The sequence below is a fragment of the Pangasianodon hypophthalmus genome, chromosome 22 (assembly GCF_027358585.1).
Source record: "Pangasianodon hypophthalmus isolate fPanHyp1 chromosome 22, fPanHyp1.pri, whole genome shotgun sequence".
In the NCBI taxonomy this organism is placed as follows: Eukaryota; Metazoa; Chordata; class Actinopteri; order Siluriformes; family Pangasiidae; genus Pangasianodon; species Pangasianodon hypophthalmus.
In genome coordinates this window covers 14,804,883-14,823,796 of record NC_069731.1, presented here as the reverse complement: position 1 = coordinate 14,823,796, position 18,914 = coordinate 14,804,883, and the positions used below count along the sequence as shown (strand labels likewise).

The window sequence follows — 18,914 nt, the reverse complement described above, 5'->3', positions numbered from 1 at the left end:
CCTGCAGAATGAAACCTTTTGTATTGTGTTGTCTTCTATTGTATTGCACTGCATTGTATTTCACAATAGAAAATTGTGATTAATACTGATATACTAATACACTATTAATGTCATAACACTAATGTCAGAACACAAGCTCTATGCAGAGCCTACGTACATACACAGAATTAATAATGCATAATTTATTATTATATGTTTCTGCTTATATGTGTATAATCTACATTATTGTATACAATGTGCCCTTTTCTCTATCTATCTATCTATCTATCTATCTATCTGTCTGTTTGTCTCTCTGTCTGTCTATCTGTTGTCCAATAGATAGATAGACAGAAAGACAGCTAGACAGACAGATAATTGCCCTCCAGCTTATGTCTGTGTTCCCCGTAATTGCTTTTCTGTTCTGCATGTATTTTTTGTTGTTCACATCTATCTATCTATCTATCTATCTATCTATCTATCTATCTATGCATACATACATACATACATTATTTTCAATATTCTGGCATTTTATAGTTACTCAGTGACATAAATTTAAATATCAAATATCCAAACAGATGCTTTATTAGTTATGGAGTGTAAATGCAACTGGCTCAAAGAGAACAATTTACCAAATTTTATTTTAATTACATGTTTTATGATATAAATTTTTAATTATGCCTCAAAATTTTACAAGTGAGGAACAGTATTTACCCACATGATATACCCAAAGAGTATCAGAAGAAGCAAAAAAAAAAAATAAAAAAAAGTCTAAAGCAGTCATGAATCTTCATTAATATAAAATATGTTTTAATGTGGGAGGTCATACAGATTTATTTATTTATTTATTTATTTATTTATTTGGTTTACCATTCATTTTCACAAATTTTTAGCTTTGGACAACTTAAAGAAATTGCAAATGCACAAATTAAAAGGCTGTACAATACACGTAAGTATTTGAACGACTCTTATATTGAAATTTTTGCCCAGAAGCCGGAAGTAAAGCCTTCTAAATGCATTATGGGATTGACTAAAGCTTTGAGTGAGTACATTATCATTATCCACAGAGTCCAATGTAATCATGATGAGTTTAAATGGCTGTTCAGTTGCACATTTTCCTTTTTTCTGATTTATTTCAGAGTAATGCCTGTGGAGGTGGAGAGGAAGTTTGTGTGTGATTCACACATCCTAGAGAAACTGAAGGACATTGGAGGTGTGTTTCATTCCTAGCTAGATTTCTGATTAAAGGCTGTTATGGTTTGTAAGTAACATCATCAGTGATCATATTAGTATAGATTAAGGTGTTATTTCAAAAAAAAAAAAAAGTTTCCACGTATGATGTGTTGCATGAATTTGTTGCCTACTCTGTTCAGGGGAAGTAGCTAATGCATGCTCAAAAAGTGACTAGAAGTCGCCAGATGACGTCATAGACTCATTTGCATATAGAGTGAATCGTCACGTTCATTTGCATGTCAAAACGTGTTTCACGAAGAAGCAAGATTTTCTGATGATGAATAGATTTATGAAAATGGAAAATAATAAAGTACTACCTTGTTTCCTATAGAAATACGTTTCCAGTACTATAATTTCTGTAAAGAACACACAAGAAAAGAGGTAGTGGTAGGGAGTAGTCGGAAATAGACATGAAGGAAATGGTTATGGATGGAATAACTCACTTTTATTACTTGTATATATTGCCAAGGAGACTTTAAAATGAGGATCAAATGGTGATCAGTGATTGATCATTGAGAACAATGATGATCCGTGATTGGTCGTTGGGAACAATGGTGATCACCGATTGATCTTTGAGAACAATCGTAATCAGTGATTGGTTGTTAGGAACAATGGTGATAACTGATTGGTTGTTAGGAACAATGGTGATAAGTGATTGGTTGTTAGGAACAATGGTGATAAGTGATTGGTTGTTAGGAACAATGGTGACCAGTGATTGGTTGTTAGGAACAATGGTGATCAGTGATTGGCTGATGGGAACATTGGCTCACACAAGTGCAACTCAGTGAGATTTTACACACTAGTAGTGATTTGACTTGATTGAACCTGCTCTCTCATCTCGTATAACCAGCAGTTGTGCTGTGAGCTGGAGAGTACAAATTTGTCACTAGACGCTTTTCTGAAATAAAGTCGCTAAAGAGATGTCAAAAGTTGCCAAATCTAGCAACAAAATCGCAAAAAGTTAGCAACACTGGACAAGACTTCTAAAGCCTTCTTTAAATAGGTGAAACTAATGTTTCTAGATTGTTCTCAAATTCAAATTTTATTTGTCACATACACAACCATACACAGTACGATGTGCAGTGAAATGCTTTAACGACTGTCCATGACGTAGAAACAGAATTTACAGATACAAAGATTGGTGGCAGAAACAGTACGACTGTATTTTGAATAAGGTGCAGATATATGCGGTTTGTGCAGTCAGGCTGAGGTAGTGAGTGTTCTGCGAACAAGTCCAAGCTCTAGTCCTGTGTGTTGTCCTGGTTGAGGGCCCGAATGGCCTGTGGGAAGAAGCTCCTCCTCATTCTCTCTGTGTTGGCCTTCAGGGAGCAGAAGCGCTTCCCTGACTGCAACAGAGAGAAGAGTCCATTGTTCAGATGGCTGAGGTCCTTCACTATCTTCCTGGTCTTGGTCCAGCACTGCATGCTGTAGACAGACTGCAGGTCAGGGAGCTCAGTGCGGATGGTGCGCTCGGCTGATCGCACCACCCTCTGGAGAGTCTGCCTATCCTGCATGGTGCTGTTCCCAAACCAGTCTGTGATGCTTCCTGTCAAGATGCTCTCGATGGTGCAGGTGTAAAAGTTCCTTAGCACCTTAGAGGGCAGTTTAAAATCCCTAAGAAGTGACTCTCCCTGTCGGGGAATTGAACCCTGATCTTCTAACAAATCCACTTTAAAATAATAACAGCCTTCTTTCACTGAATAACTGAACTGTTGCACTGCTTTTGCAGTTGGGTATAGTGGCGATTCCATGATTGCTGTCCTGTTTAGTTCCTGTTATTCTTTAAAATGATCTTCTTTCATTCTTTTGCAACATTAAATCTGAGAAAATGTTTGTTCCACCATTTTTACAAGGTTTATTTACAATGGCTGCTTGTTACTCTTAAATAAGTAACATGATTGAAAGTAATATGGTTTTAGCATAGAACTAACATACAAAAATAAATAATTTGCATTAAATCTGTAATTAGGGTAAACCAATGAACCCTTTAGGGTGCTAGATGGAATCTCTTTTCAATGCACAATTTTATTAGCCCCCCCTCTAAACTATCCATCAGTTGAAAGCAGCACCATAGGACCATCACTGACCAGGTGTAGGAACACGAGCTGACATTTTCCCTCTCTTTTCTCTCCTCCTAGCTGTATGTATGGGTCAGTATGAATTTAAAGACCAGTACTTCGACTCAGCAGACTTCACATTAACCCTAAAAAATTTCTGGTTGAGAAAACGTGAAGGATCCTGGGAGCTAAAACGGCCCCCGTCATCTCATCTGAATGCAGAGAAAAGAGCACAGGATGTGTGCACTAATTACAGAGAGATCACAGATCTGCTTCAGATCAGAGCTGAACTTATGGCTATCGTGGGCATTCACACAGAACACACATCAGACTCCTCACAGACAGAACAAGCTAAAGATGTTCATGCTGAGTTTGAAAAATGGCTGCAGGATTTGAAGCTGGAGTGTTTTGCGGAGTTTACCACCGTCCGGTGTTCTTACACGCTGGAGGACGAAGGGGACAACAGAAGAGTCCGGATAGATCTGGATCAGGCCGATTTTGGCTACTGCGTAGGAGAGATCGAAGTTCTTGTTTCAGAAGGGGTCGAGATGACGTCTGCGCTGCATAGTATCGAGAAGACGGCTCAAAAATTAGGTAATTAGAGAGTAGTAGGCCTGTGTTGATAATTATGTATACAATATACCATAATAATCACCAATTGATATTGATATTGTTGTCATTCAAATTACACAAATTACGGTCACTCCCACTGCCTTTCATGCAGGCGTAGGCAGCCTAGGTAGCTATAGGCACTGTCCTATTTGGAAGGCAGAATAAGAACCTCTAATTCCCCTTTTTTTAATTATTATTATTATTATTATTATTATTATTTATTTTTTTTTTAAATTCTCCACGTGAGTGAGGTTAAAAGACATGGCAGACAGTACTGACACTGCTGTTTGCAGAAATATAAATCCTGTATATGTCTAAAATGAAAAAAAAAAAAAAACTGTGAGAGAACCTTATTCAAGAGAGTAGATGTGTGAATATTTTATCATACGTATTATCACAAACCATGATTATTAATACAAGAATCAAATTTGAATTGACAATTATGGTAATATTGTGAGTGTTGAATATCATACATTTTATATCAGATAACCATTTTATTGGAGTATACCTATCAGAGAGAATGCTCAGTATCGTAAGTATAGGAATAATACTTTTTTTTTTTTTTTTTTTTTTTTAAACAAAGTTCTTAATTTTGTTTTCTTCAAATACTTATTTGATAATCATGCTAGATAGAGTAATGTATTCATAAAAGATACATCTAGATAGATGATAAAATTGCACGTTAATGTCTGTGTATTAGCGTGTTGACGTGACCGTTCATTTATATCATTTTCTGTCTTCCTCTCTCTGACTCAAAGGTCTCGGTGGTGAGCAGAAAACTCGGGGGAAAATGGAGGTGTATCTTCAGAAATTTCGCCCAGATCACTACGCAGAGCTTCTTAAAGCTCATATACTGTGATATAATTGTAACTAACAAATATTTTATTCATTAATAATAATGAAAAAAATGAATATATGCCTGTAATAATGTGTAAATCTGCAAAGTTTGATCACAAATAAACCAATATCTGCAGCCAGACAGTATATACTGTAGAGCTGAGGGAGTCTGTGGGGAAAATTTAGCAGATTTGAGGGAAGTTTTAAAAATTTTTCTTTTTCAAAATATTAATTGAATGTATTCATAATGATGCCAAAATTTCCAGTTAACATATTTCATTAAATATCATATAAACGCATTTGAAATCACGATACAGCTTCCCCAGAAGTCTCTGTTAGTGAGCGATGGATATGGGGACCTTAAAGTTTCTGAAAGCTTGTCAGAAAACCAAATAGTGGGTGTTTAAATAAATATTATAGGTTAATAAATGAAATTGTGTTGATTTGTCTAATGATGTTTCATATTTCTATTTGTACTCTACACTATAAACAAAAGATGTATGAAATAAGATCCAAGGATAAAGGGGCCAGTATGACTTTAAAACTTGTGTGTGTGTGTGTGTGTTTGAGATTTGGGTCCACATGTCCCCTTAGAGTGAAGAGTCCCTGCAAATTAATACAAACTTCTTCTGACTGATCACCTTTATTTATTCTTTGATGAAACATTTCTATTCTGATGGGTGTGGTCTCTTCCAGGATGACCCCGCCCCCATCCATAGGGCAAGAGGGGTCACTGAATGGTTTGATAAAGGAAGCAAATGATGAAAATTATGTTATGGTCTTCACAGTGAACAGATCTCGACCCGATTGTCAAACTTTGTCAAATTTTTGTGCCATTGCAAAGACATCCAAAGTTCTTGCGATGTCAGAAAATTATTGTTTACAGTTTTTGTTTAGAGTATGACTACTGCCACGATGCTCGTCTAAAAGCCACCAACAGGAGGATGCCGTAGGATGACGAGAAACTCACACGGCAGCTACTAATACTTAAGTGGCAATGGCAAAATGTAAATGCAATCTGCTGACAAGCTTGCATATTTTACGTCAAAAGTTATATTCATGTAAAATGTGTCCTTTGCCATGTCAGCTGATGATGTCATTAACACTACTGTAGTAGGAACTATCGCTAGAAGTGGAATTTTATGTAGTGAACACAGATGAGTGAACACTGAAACGTCCCAGTGCAATTATACTAAATATAAGCACTCTTGGAATGTGGCTTGTCCAATCAAATTAGTGGAATGAAACTAACTGTTGTATAAAACTGAAATATACTGTAATTATGTGTAATTTAATGTTTTTAATGAATATTTAATAAAATATCTCAGGACTGGTGTCTCTGTGAAAACATTGTAAGTATGGTGAAAACTTTTTTCATTTCTTCCTGCTCAAGTGTATAGAGAATAAACCTATGCGAAAAATGCACAGAATAGGTATAATTGTCCTGTAATTAAAAAAAAAAAAAAAACTGCATACCAGCTGAACCAGTAGTATTTGTTTATACTCATACTTGTAGTCAATAATGCAATTAAAAAAAGAATGAATGAAGAGTGCGGCGCAGCAAAAACCAAGCTTGTGTAGTACAAATAGCAAAAAATTTAATCTTCACACCATATAAAGCATTATTTTAATATTAAATATATTTATACATGATTTAACATACATACTGTACATATTAATCATAATGAAACAAAAGCTGAAGAGGTGGTAAGATTAGAAAGTAACAAAAAGTGAAAAACTAGTGCGTGGTCATCAGTCAGCTCCCAAAACAGAACCAAGTGAGTAATGAATTATAAGATACCACAGCAACGTTTAATATATAGAACGATGTTGGAAATGACTTTTGACCCTGAGGCTAAGTAATTGGTGGATTTATAAAGGCCACTGCTTTGGCTTAGTCTCTGACAGAAACACTGACTCCAACAATATATGAGGGATTGAATAACCTTGAGGGTCACCTGGAGGATCAGCTTGTTCTAAGTGAAGGTAGAAACCGGCACTCTGCCCCTCCTGATTCCTCCTCTGAATCCTCCTTATCCATGCCCCTCTTTCTCTTTTTATCCACTGTGGTCTGTTCATCATCTACACTCTCTTCATCTGAAAGGAAGTCCGTAGTGGAGCGGAGAACCATTCCCCCACTTTCATCAATCATTAGAGCATCTTCGTCATCTTCAGTGCTTCCTTGCCTCTCATAGTGAGACTGTACGTCTGCACGGTGCCTGTCTTTGGTGCCCTGGGTGTCCACTAGCCATTTTCGTACCTCATCCTCAGTTAGTCCCACTTCCCTGCCAAGGGCTTCACAGTCTTCTCTTGGTGGAATTTCAGAATCAGCTTCATTTCGCGACTCGAAAAAGGCCCACAGAACCTGAGACTGAAACTCGGTTAGTGCTGGAGGTCCTGAGGACAAGCTTGAACAAACCTTGGTACTTGAAGGCATTAAGACAAGATTAGCATGTGAGGGGTTGCATTTTGCAGGACTGGATTTGGTAACATTTCGTGAACTCGCATCAGAACGTTGTCTTTTTTTCCCCACACTCACCCCTTTGGCTTTGCTCTGCTGCTTGTCACCACACACTATGCTATCCTCAATTCCATCCCACATGCTGCTATACTCTTGTTTTAAACCCACCTGACTAATAGCATCTGCTGTACAGGGTGTCATCTGTGATACCGCTTGATCACAAGGCTCCTCTTTGATTTCCATTTTCACTTTCACTCCTACCCCATCAACCGTTGTATTCATTTCTAAAGCTTTCTGAGATGCACTGGAGACTCTAGTAGCTGCCGACTGACTTTGGGTATCACTTGAGCCAAGTCCTTGAGTCTGTTGTGCTGAGCAGAGATCAAGGACTGGCACAGCTTGCTGCAAAATTTGTTGAGGGCCATCTGGGCTTGCACTTTGGGTTTGAAGCCCATTCATGATAAGAGGCATTAGCATTTGAGGTTGGGGTATTAGCTGAGTAGTTGAAGTCCCTGGTGGAGGAAAGACAGAGGGGACAATGGCGTGTGGAACAGAGTTTGGAGCTAATGTTAGGAGAGGAAGAACTGTAGGCACTGCCTGAGCTGACACCACTGGAGTGGGAAGCAATGAGGAAGCAGGCTGAAGCTGAACCGTCTCTGCTTGTGTCACATAATTATAGGTCTTAGCACCAGCTAACTGTGTGGCATTAGCCACTGTGGTGCCTGCCAAGTTTGCCACAACAATTCCAGTTTCTGTATTTGTTTTGGATTTAGTTGCAGTATTTCCAGCCTTCCTGGTACGACTCTGGTGCAGTACAGACTTTAGATGGCTCTCCAAGCCGAAGGCATAAAAGTAAGAGACGTGGCACACATCACACTGGTATGGTTTGGTAGAGACATAAGGGTAAGCAAGAATAGGGATTGAGGAATCACCATCATTCCCTGCTCCTGTTCTCATTTTTTGGATATGAGTGGCTGAATTATAATGTGCATTCAATGCTGACTTATTAGTAAAGAATTCCAGACATGTGTGACACTTGAAAGTGTGGTTAACTTTGCCATCAGCAGCAGCATTGCTTTTATCATTGGATTTATCATCTTTGACTGAGGCTTCTGTGTCACCATAGATGCTTCCTCTGTTCCCTACTACTGATTCAGCACATGCATCATTTTCCTGGGAAGAACCATCTTGTTGAACTGCCATTAAAGGGGATTTGGTGTTTTCGCAGGACTTCTGCTGTGATGTGCCATCTTTCAAGGAAAGAAATTTAAATGTTAATTCCTGATAAAAACCAATACCATGAGCGATTTACATAAGTATGAATAGTAATGATATCCATGTATGAATAATCTTGATGGAAAATGAGGCTTAAACTGACCGATATTTTGTGCACTGGATTCTCTGACTCCTCCACTGGAACGGTTTGCGTAAGGTGCCTTGAAGAACAGGAGGGAGAGATGAAAGGAGAGGGAAATAAGTAATGGAATAGTTTGATGAACTATCAAATGCACACCATGTAACTCAAATGGAACTGATCAGTCAATGATATATTTGATTAGTCTTTGCTTCTTTTATTTTAGCCCTGGAGCTATGAGGTTAATGCAGCCTACAACTACTGCAAGTTTACTTTGCACTAAATAATTTATTCATTCATTCATCATTTTTTGTACACTTTTATTACCAAACTACTGATGCTACTTGACTAAACCAGTATTGTAAGAAGTGGACTCAATACATTCAGACTAATGTTAAAATACAGTATAGTCTGGAACATGTAGTAGCTTTCTTCTTGGTATAAATCCAACAAAATGAATAATTTAAAAAATGTCATTTTAGGTGACAACAAGTGGAAACAACAGAAATATTAAAATACTCACAGTGATGAGTAGGTTATCGAGACATGCTGGATGCACGCTGTGTTTTTTAGTCAGGTGCAAAGAAAGAGCATCACTGTCCTTTTGACGTCTTTGACACAAGGGGCACAGGCGTGTTTCAGCTGTGGTTTCTTCCAGTTTTTCCTAAAGTCCAAAAAACAACAACAAAAAAAAAAAACTCATCCAATAAAATCATTACCCATTACACCTATCAGCTATAACATTAAAACCACCTGCCTAATACTGTGTAGGTCCCCCTTGTGCCACCAAAACGGCTCTGACCCATTGAGGCATGGACTCTACAAGACTTCTGAAGGTGTGCTGTGGCATCTGGCACCAAGACGTTAGCACTTTAAGTAGGTACTAACCACTGCATACCAGGAACACTCCAGAAGACCTGCTGTTTTGGAGATGCTCTGACCCAGTCGTCTAGCCATCACAATTTGGCCCTTGTCAAAGTCGCTCAGATCCTTCCTCTTGCCCATTTTTCCTGCTTCTAACACATCAACTTTGAGAAATGACTGTTCACTTACTGCCTAATATATCCCACCCCTTGACACCTGTGAGATAATCAATGTTATTTACATTACTTGTCAGTGGTTTTAATGTTATGGCTGATCAGTGTATATTTATTGAATGAGCATGAAATCCTTTACACATGAAATAAGTTGCCCTTTGTGTCCTTCAGCATGGATCTGAACTGAAGTTGTCACGTGATTCTATCATAAGCCATGCTTTCTCTAGTCTTTTAATGTTTTTCTAATGTTGTATGAGTAGAATGCCCATTCAGCCACAAGAGCCTTAGTGAGGTCAGGCACTGATGTCAGGCAAAAACTATGGCAGCATGGTTTTATGTCATTAATAGCTTAATATCTTCATCTTCAGATATGAAGTTTAACTGTAAAAACAGTAAGAATCCAGCCATAACTGTCTGTGTGTTCTGTTTTTCTCCCTTATCAGTAAAGAATGAAAGTCAAGGAAGCCAAACATGAGAGAACTTGTATGATACACAGCAAGATAATTTCATTATAGAAGCATGGCAAACAAATCATTTTTTCCCCTGACATTTTTTGCAGGAAGCGACGACACCATGTAAAGTATTTTGTTGCAAAAATATGGAAACACATATATAGTGACATCACAATTCACAGTATTTTTAAACTACACCTTCATCTCATCCCGTGCATTACGCTCACTATGCCGACAGGAACTTAAGCCGGGTTTATACACTGTTCTGCTTACATCATCAATCAATGTCGTGTTCTGTCGCAGACAAAAATCACCCATTATAAAAGAATTATTTAGTCGTGAGTTGAGATCTGTGGTGTTAGAATGCAGGATGTGGTGTGCTCGCTGGTGGACAATTTAGTGAAATTGTGACCAAAGACAGCTGATGACAAAGTTCTGGCAGTGTCAGAAATATTTATTGAAATCTCAGAGTGTGACTGCTGCTATAACATGATGGATGTAGCAAAACTCATAGAACAGCTACAAGTACAGTAATATTTGGGGGCACGGTGGCCTCGCTCCTCTGGGGTTGGGGGTTCGAATCCCACCTCCACTCTGTGTGTGCGTGGAGTTTGCATGTTCTCCCTGTGCTTCGGAGGTTTCCTCTGGGTACTCCAGTTTCCTCCTAGTCCAAAGACATGTGTTGAAGGCTGACTGGCATTTCAAAATTATCCGGAGAGTGTGAATGGGTGTGTGAGTGTGTGCGATTGTGCCCTGTGATGGGTTGCACCCCGTCCAGGGTGTCACCCGCCTTGTGCCCTGAGTCCCCCTGGGATACGCTCCAGGCTCCCCTGCGATCCAGTGTAGGATAAGCGGTACAGAAAATGGATGGATGGATGAATGGATCAATGGATGTTCATGGACAAAAAAAATATCCTTATTACATAAATCTCAAAGTTTCTCTTACTTTCTGCACGAGCCCTGATCACGCTGATTAATGACGCAAGCGAAACGTCATCATTTTCTTTACTCGCAACTCTGTTGTCAGAGAACATCTTTCATCATCATATAATCAGACATGGAGCCTTTTTGGAATTTTACTGGGATCATCTCATACAGCGTGACAACTAATAATGTTAAAACACTCAGTCTAGAAAACTTTACATGACGTCAAACGGGCGTGAAGCGCTGCGTACGCACAGGACTTTTATTTTGACACGACGTCACAGTACGGAAGCGCTTTTCGATTCGAAGTGTCCGTTAGTTAAAGCGACGTTATCAATATTAAAAGCCGGTATTTGGGATTAAGGCTAGTGAAAAAAATAGAGATTAATGTTACAGAGTGTAAGAAGTAAGTGCATGTTGATATTTCTATCTCACTGCTCTGGCTGTAAATAAATGTCTAAGGTTAGAGGATAGCATTGTGCTAGAGCAGTGCGTCAGAGAGCTAGCAGACTGGGAGAAGACAGTGGGATGTGTTTGTTATTGAGCTACTGGTGAGTGAAATGGAGGTTTACCTGTCGAGTCCTGCTCGCTGCTGCTGTGAACTCCAGCTGCACAGCTATGGTCGGGACAGCATTAGGTTTAAGAATGAGCCTTTTCCCGAAGCCCATCATTTTCTGCCGGTAATTAGTGAAACATTCCTCAGTGAAATGAGAGCTGCAGATCCTTATGCGATCCAGATTTTTAAATTTAGGCGCCGTGCGGTTTTTGTAAATGAAATCAATCCACTTCTGTCGTATCTCTGGATCCTTTGGAATATAATGCAGTGAGGCTCCAGAGCCTGCATAACACCCCCGACACATGCAGTCCGTCATTTTCTTAACTTCAGCTTTCTACCTTGTTATCATGAACAGGTTTTCTATACTCTCCTGTAATGGCCTGTATTTGCATATCAGAACATGATTGGCTCTTATGGTCTTTTGACGTAATAACGCTTTCCTGTCACGTGTTCAATGCTAAACGCACTGAGAATATGAGCAACCCCGTTTCTTAACGAAATTCACACTTTGTCCATTCAAATAAACTGCCTCCGAATTATGTTTTTATTAATATTCTTAAATGAAGTTTAGAATGAATGTAAGGTTTTTTTTTTTTTTTTTTTTTTTTTTTTTTTTTTTTACTTTCAATTTTCCGCCTTTACTCTTAGGTACTGCTGTGTAAACAATGGAAAATCACACTTCCGGTATGACGCATACATTATGTCAGTGTTCACTCAGTAAGGATCCAGCCGAGCTGTGGATAAATTCCCAATGGATATAACGTGAACTACATAGGGAGCACCATCTTTTTATTTCACACACTGTTTAGGGCACTTCTATAGGGAGGATGAAACTATGTGTAACTCAGCCAGTGCGCGCGCTCAGGCATTATAGTCACACGGCAGCCTTCAGAGTTGTGTTTATGCCGGAAGTATACGAGTGTGAGCACCTTATGATTATCTTTGTATAAAAAAAGAACTTAAATGTATTTTTAAAGCTTTTAAAACTGAAATTACTGGAATAAAGCTGCGTTCGTGGTGTTAATACAGTCTGTAGCTAACAAATCCCTCCCACTTGCACTTCGGAAAACGTTGCCAAACTCGCTACTGTGAAATTATCGTGCGCAGGTACATCGCACTTTACGGTAGCGCGTTTGCTCGCTTGGAGAGCCATAAGTTTCAGCTTCATTAAACACAGAGCAGAACCTAAAAGAAGCTGTCCGACCATCACAAAGCGTTAAGATTTACATTATGTATTTTATTTATATACGCAGATAGCTTGAATGGTATGTTATTGGTTATTATAGGATTATTACTCAAGTAAGTTCACAAGTATTTTGTGTTGTTTTTTTCTACTTTTTTTCTGTGACTTTATCAGAAGATTAATCCATTAAAACTACAGGTAGCATGTTTTAATAGGCATATGACAAAATCCAGGATTATGATCCGGCATTAAAATATATAAAGAAGCGTGAAGTTATGGGTGCGCATGCGCAAAAACAGCGCACAACACCGGAAGTTTCGATAGGCTCATTAACTGCTATTTCATTGCAGTATATATCTGTAATTAGTCGATAGATAAAAAGTACTTTTTTTTAATGTGTTAAATTTATTTAAGCAGTGTCTTGGTTAAAAGAAAGAACAAGAAGCAGCAAATATGATATTTATTTTGTAATTAAAATGGCACAGAGACATAAATTCAGTTTTGGCTTACAGTTCTTCATACTCGCCCTCGCGTTATTTACATCCTGCTCATGATTATGATCCCGGAAGTGACTCTCTGAACCAGTCCATAGAGGCAGGAGGAGCAGAACCATAAATCAGTCATTCAGCCAATATTCATCACCATAAAGTCCTCATTCACAACTCCATACAATTTAAAATTAAAGTTAAGTGTTACCTCCCTGAAGCTGATTGTTTTCCTGTAAGAGCACAACCCAAAATGTTTTATTCCTCTTACACCACAGCAAATTATCAACAATTACCTTTTTAATTTTTTTTTTTTTTTGTAAAAATGACACATCATACTTTTAAGCATTATCACTACACTTAATGTTGTGGAACATCCATGAGATAAGTTACACTGTATGGCCAAAAGTTTGTGAACACCTGACCATCACTTGGAAGCTTGGAAGCACACAATTGTCTAGGACGTCTTTGTATGCTGTAGCTTTACAATTTCCCTTCACTGGAACTAAGAGGCCGAAACCTGTTCCAGCATGACAATGCCCCTGTGCACAAAGCGAGCTCCATGAAGACATGGTTTGCTAAGTTTGGAGTGGAAGAACTCGAGTGTCCTGCACAGAGCCCTGACCTCAACCTTGCTGAACACATTTAGGATGAACTGGAACACTGACTGCACCCCAGACCTCGTCGATATCCCAACATCAGTGCCTGACCTCACTAATGCTCTTGTGGCTGAATGAACACAGATCCCCACAGCCATGCTCCAAAATCTAGTGGAAAGCTTTCCCAGAAGAGTGGAGGTTATTATAACAGCAAAAGGAGGACTAAATCTGGAATGAGATGTTCAGCAAGCGCATGAGTGTGATGTGATGGTCAGGTGTCCACAAAGTTTTAGCCATATAGTGTAGTTCTTGTTATAACAGTCTTTCCCTCACCAGAAAATGAGCCTCACAATGTTTACACAGCACATCCATTACCTTTAAAAAAAAAGGTGAAAAAAGTGAAATATCCATTTAAAAAAAAAAATCAATAAAAATCCACACTGTTGACTATAACCTGTTACTTTACTTATTACCTGTATAGCCTTGTAAGTTCAGTGCAAAATTAAAGGTTTTTTTTTTTTTGTCCTAGGAGTGATCAATGAGCGTGTCATAACAGTATTTGTTGCAGTCCCAGAGGAACCTGACATACGTAAATCTCCTAAAACCATGATGATGTTTGCGACTGTCATAACTAGGCAACTTGTACTAATTAGGTGTGGATCAGAGATCTAATGAATTTGACGTTGGCGGGAAAATGAGGCATGAGGTCGTGCAGCGTCATCGCCTTAGTTCACGGGATTGAGTCAGTTTTTATTCGTTTATATCTGTCCCTTGAGTCATGTAGGGGTTTTCAACTGTCTGTGAAAATAAATAAAATACTTTTTGGAGTAATTATCTAAAGTTGATTTTGGCTGTACTATTATGTTCCTTGCATGCTCATTATTGATTTTTGACAGTATAAGTGTTGCTCAAAGCTCATCAGAAAACTAAAAGGAATTAAAAAGAAAATAAACTATTTGTTATGGCAAATCAAATTGTATCAGCATATCTTATTCGATGGTGTTTTTAGTGTTCTGTCAGTGATTAGAAAGAGACAGTGCTGTTCTTACACACTGTAATCCTTTCACTTCACCACCAGCAGGCAGCGCTGATGCTGTTTAAAGTGTTTACACTCACTTTAAAAAAAAAAATGGATTAAGATGAACACTAATACAGTCCATGCAGAAACATATACTAAAGTTAAATGTGAAATATATGATTGATAAAACAGAAAGAAAACAAACAGACACACCAGGCTTTAGTGTCACACCCAGACACACCCAGACTGGAGTGCACATCACTGCACATCACTCCTTACCAGGAGAAGCAGCTGGAAGATGGGATGAGATGAAATGGAGTACACACAGTGGAAAAACACATTTTGGAAGATCTGTTCCTTTTTCTATTGTTTTAAACCTGATATAATAACATGAGCAATAGAATTGCTCCTTAAAATGATTTGCTGCTATTTAATCATGTGATTCAGTACTTAAAACATTTTAATCAATCAGATGTAACAGCAGTATAAATGAAAAAAAGAAAAAACAAAGTAAAAATAATGCAAGCTTAAGGGTTAACATTCAGCTATAGTGAAGCAATCATTTTATAGAAAAAACAGAAGCACGATAAAATTGAGTCTAGACCTGAAATAAATTTTCTAATGAAACATAATGAAGTGTTTCTTCCTCTAGACATGAATTCTTATGATTTATTGATCGTCACGAAGAGAGACAGACACTCCCTCTCTCTCTTTCTCTCTCTCTCTCTCTCTCTCTCTCTCTCTCTCCATGTATCTCTGTCTGTCTGTCTCATGTCTCCATGTACCCCTCTTTGTCTCTCTCTCTCTATCTCTCTCTGTCCATGTATCTCTGTCTGTCTGTTTGTCTCACTCTCCATGTATCTGATCTCTCTCTGCCTGTCTCTCTTTCTCCATGTATGTCTCCCTGAGTCTCTCTTCATGCATCTCTCTCTCTCTCTCTCTCTCTCTCTCTCTGAACACTCAGTGACCTTTCCGAACTCGGCTCCTGTGTTCCTGTCACTGCTTTGAAGTTTCTCTGGTTTGACTTTGAGCAGCTGCTTTACACTATTTTGGGTCCGGAGTCCCTTTACACACACACACACACACACACACACACACAAATGCAGTATGTTAGATGGATGGTAGAGGATGAGTGTTGAGAATCTTGGTCATTAAGAGAGATCAACTCTATAACTGATATCTCTCCCTCGCTCAGCGGTTCTCTGAATCTCTACTATTAATCTTTCTTTGCAATGTACATGTTGACTCTTTAGGAAAGACATTTAGTTGCAGGGATTCTCAAACTTTTTACAGACAGGGACTCCTTTAACTGTAAAAAAAAACAGTACAGATTTATTTTTACAAATAAAATATTTAAGAAAATAAACATTATTTAAATATGTATAATAATACAGATAAAAATATGTATAATATTTTGACTATTTATTGGAGCTCTCTCTCTCTCTCTCTCTCTCTCTCTCTCTCTCTCTATATATATATATATATATATATATATATATATATATCTCCACACATAGAACTCATTTTAATTTGACATGTCATTAGATTCCATTATTCATTTATTCATCATCTTCAGTGACGGTTCATGGTGGAGAACAATGGGAGTAAGGTGGGAAAACACCCTGAATGTCATGCCAGTCTATCATAGGGCACCATGCACACACACATTCACACACTCATTCACACTTTGGGGCAGTTTTGCATAGCCAAGGAATTAGGAGAAAACCAGACAGTTACAGACAGTAACCCGAGCTAAGGATTGAAGTGGACATTATTAATAGGCATAATATCTTTGATAGTGGTGGGGTGTCATTTCTACCACTGTAACTAAATTAGAAAATCATGGACCCCCTGGCTATGTTTCAAGGACCCCTGGGGTTACCTGGAGCCCATTTTGTGAACCATAGAGCTATTGAAAAAGGATCTACAGTATATCCTATAACAAATATCCTCTGTGTGACCCAAAGTGTGTTAGTGTCTGTTTATTGAAAAAAGTTGATCACATTATGAGTAACTATTCATTTTACTGGTTAATCTTTAAACACTTGGGTGTTTTCCCAAACATTTGTACACACCTTGGCTGATTAGCGACCTAGCACTTGTATCTAGACACAATCTGATCAGTGAAATGGCCATGACGTTGTTAAACAGTATATTACACACACACACACACACACACACACACACACACACAGAATGCTGTTCACAACTAACTGTACGTTGTTATTCGGTCAATCACTCATGTAACAGAAGCAAATATATTTTCTTTCACAGTTTTGCCACATTTAAGTTGTTAAATGCTTCAAAATCAGAAAGAGGTGCTAGATCGAGGTACGTCATGAACGGTTAAGATGCTGTGAAAATTTTCATTTAATATTTTATTGGTCTTAGATAGACTGCTAAATCTATTTATCTACTGGAGAGTAGCAACTTGGTCCAGTGTCTGTACATCTGTGGCATTTTCATTTTACTGTGCAGCTAATATACTGCACAACCTAAAATTTATCCCTTTAGAACCACTATTAGTTAAAAGCAGCTAACTGTAAAACAAGCAACAGATACAGAGAGGGCTCAGTCTCAATAAATATCTAGCTAGCTAGATATACTGCTACTCTGAATATCTAGCTTCAGTCTCAGGAAATATCTAGCTAGTTAGATATACTACTACTCTGAAAAACCTAGCTAGTTACTGGAAAAGCTACATTGTTTTGAATATAGCTCACCTCCGGCTACACTACTAAAATGTATTTAAGCTAATAGTATGGCTACTTTTAGCTAGCTACTCGTCAACGCTGCTGTTAACATGGCACTACAGTAACACCTGTTTTATTCTCAAGAACTGGGTTATTTTTTGTTACATTGTCAAAGTAGTAGCACAATCATTTCTGTAATTTGCTCTTATTTGATTCCCATATTTCACCAAAAATTTCAATTATGTGATCTTTATAATTCCACGCTTGATGATTTACAAGGAAGAAAATATACACAGCAGTATACACACAATATACACAAAATATTACTGTAGCACTTCCTGTTATGTGATGATAGTACATATTCTAACCCTAGTTAGTACGTTTGGTATGTTGTTGGCATTCCAGTTCATCCCAAATGTGTTCAATGGGGTTGAGGTCAGGGCTCTGTGTAAGCCACTCAAGTTCTTCCACTCCGACCTTGGCAATCCATGTCTTCCTGGTTCTCACTTTGTACACAGGGGAATTGTCATGCTGGAACATGTTTGGGCCTCTTAGTTCCAGTGAAGGGAAATTGTAATGCTACAGCAGATAATTCTGTGCTTTCAGTTTTGTGCAACAGTTTGGGGAAGAACCACATATGGATGTGAGGGTCAGGTGTCCACATACTTTTGGCCATTTAGTGTATATGCTGCTATTTAGCTGTGAGTATTGGTTTCTTGGATTATAGCTAAGGAAAGTTGTGGGTGCAGGCAGTTGCACATCAATTGATGTAGTTGTTGCTAAGATAACTGATCTGGAATCAGGCAGTAACTGCTTTTATACAACAGCGCCATTGCATTCTTTAATCTGATTGGTCAGAAGGTGTTGATTAAGCTTCTGTAACAACAGCTCTGAGAGTAGTTCCAGCTGTTCCAGTAGTTCATGTGCCTGTTATAATATGTTATCATTTCTATAGTGACTGAACAACTGTTTATACACTCATCATCTACTTTATTAGGAATGCCTGTACACCTGCACATTCATGCAGTTATCTAATCAGCCAATCGTGTGGCAGCAGTGCAATGCAAAAATCATGCAGATACAGGTCAAGAGCTTCAGTTAGTGTTCTGTGTAAATTCTAGAGACTGTTGTGTGTGAAAATCCCAGGAGATCAGCAGTTTCTGAAATACTCAAGCCAGCCCATCTGGAACCAACAACCATGCCACGGTCACTGAGATCACATTTTTTCCCCCATTCTGATGTTTGATATGAACATTAACTGAAGCTCTTGACCTGTATCTCCATGATTTTATGCATTGTGCTGCTTCCACATGATTGGCTGATTGGATAACTGCATAAATGAGCAGGTGTACAAGTGTTCCTATTAAAGTGACCACGAGTGTATCTGGTATAATGTGTGTTTATATCTGCTATAATAATAATATAAAGTGATAAAAG

At 38.3% G+C, this 18,914-nt stretch overlaps 2 protein-coding genes across 2 annotated transcripts; one reads left to right on the top strand and one right to left on the bottom strand.

The window, feature by feature from the left end:
- The first annotated feature begins 951 nt into the window (after window positions 1-951).
- Window positions 952-5,149, top strand: thtpa (thiamine triphosphatase). Its single transcript, XM_026937932.3, has 4 exons — window positions 952-1,018; window positions 1,116-1,189; window positions 3,348-3,860; window positions 4,637-5,149. The coding sequence occupies exons 2-4, from the start codon at window positions 1,120-1,122 to the stop codon at window positions 4,735-4,737; spliced, it is 684 nt and encodes a 227-aa protein (XP_026793733.3). The 5' UTR covers window positions 952-1,018; window positions 1,116-1,119; the 3' UTR covers window positions 4,738-5,149.
- Window positions 5,150-6,117: 968 nt separating this feature from the next.
- On the bottom strand, window positions 6,118-12,023 carry LOC113541072 (uncharacterized). Its single transcript, XM_026937861.3, has 4 exons — window positions 11,516-12,023; window positions 9,054-9,194; window positions 8,555-8,612; window positions 6,118-8,426 (listed from the first exon to the last, which is right to left on the bottom strand). Exons 1-4 carry the CDS (start codon window positions 11,813-11,815, stop codon window positions 6,682-6,684), a joined length of 2,244 nt encoding a protein of 747 aa, XP_026793662.3. The 5' UTR covers window positions 11,816-12,023; the 3' UTR covers window positions 6,118-6,681.
- Between the last annotated feature and the right edge of the window lie 6,891 nt (window positions 12,024-18,914).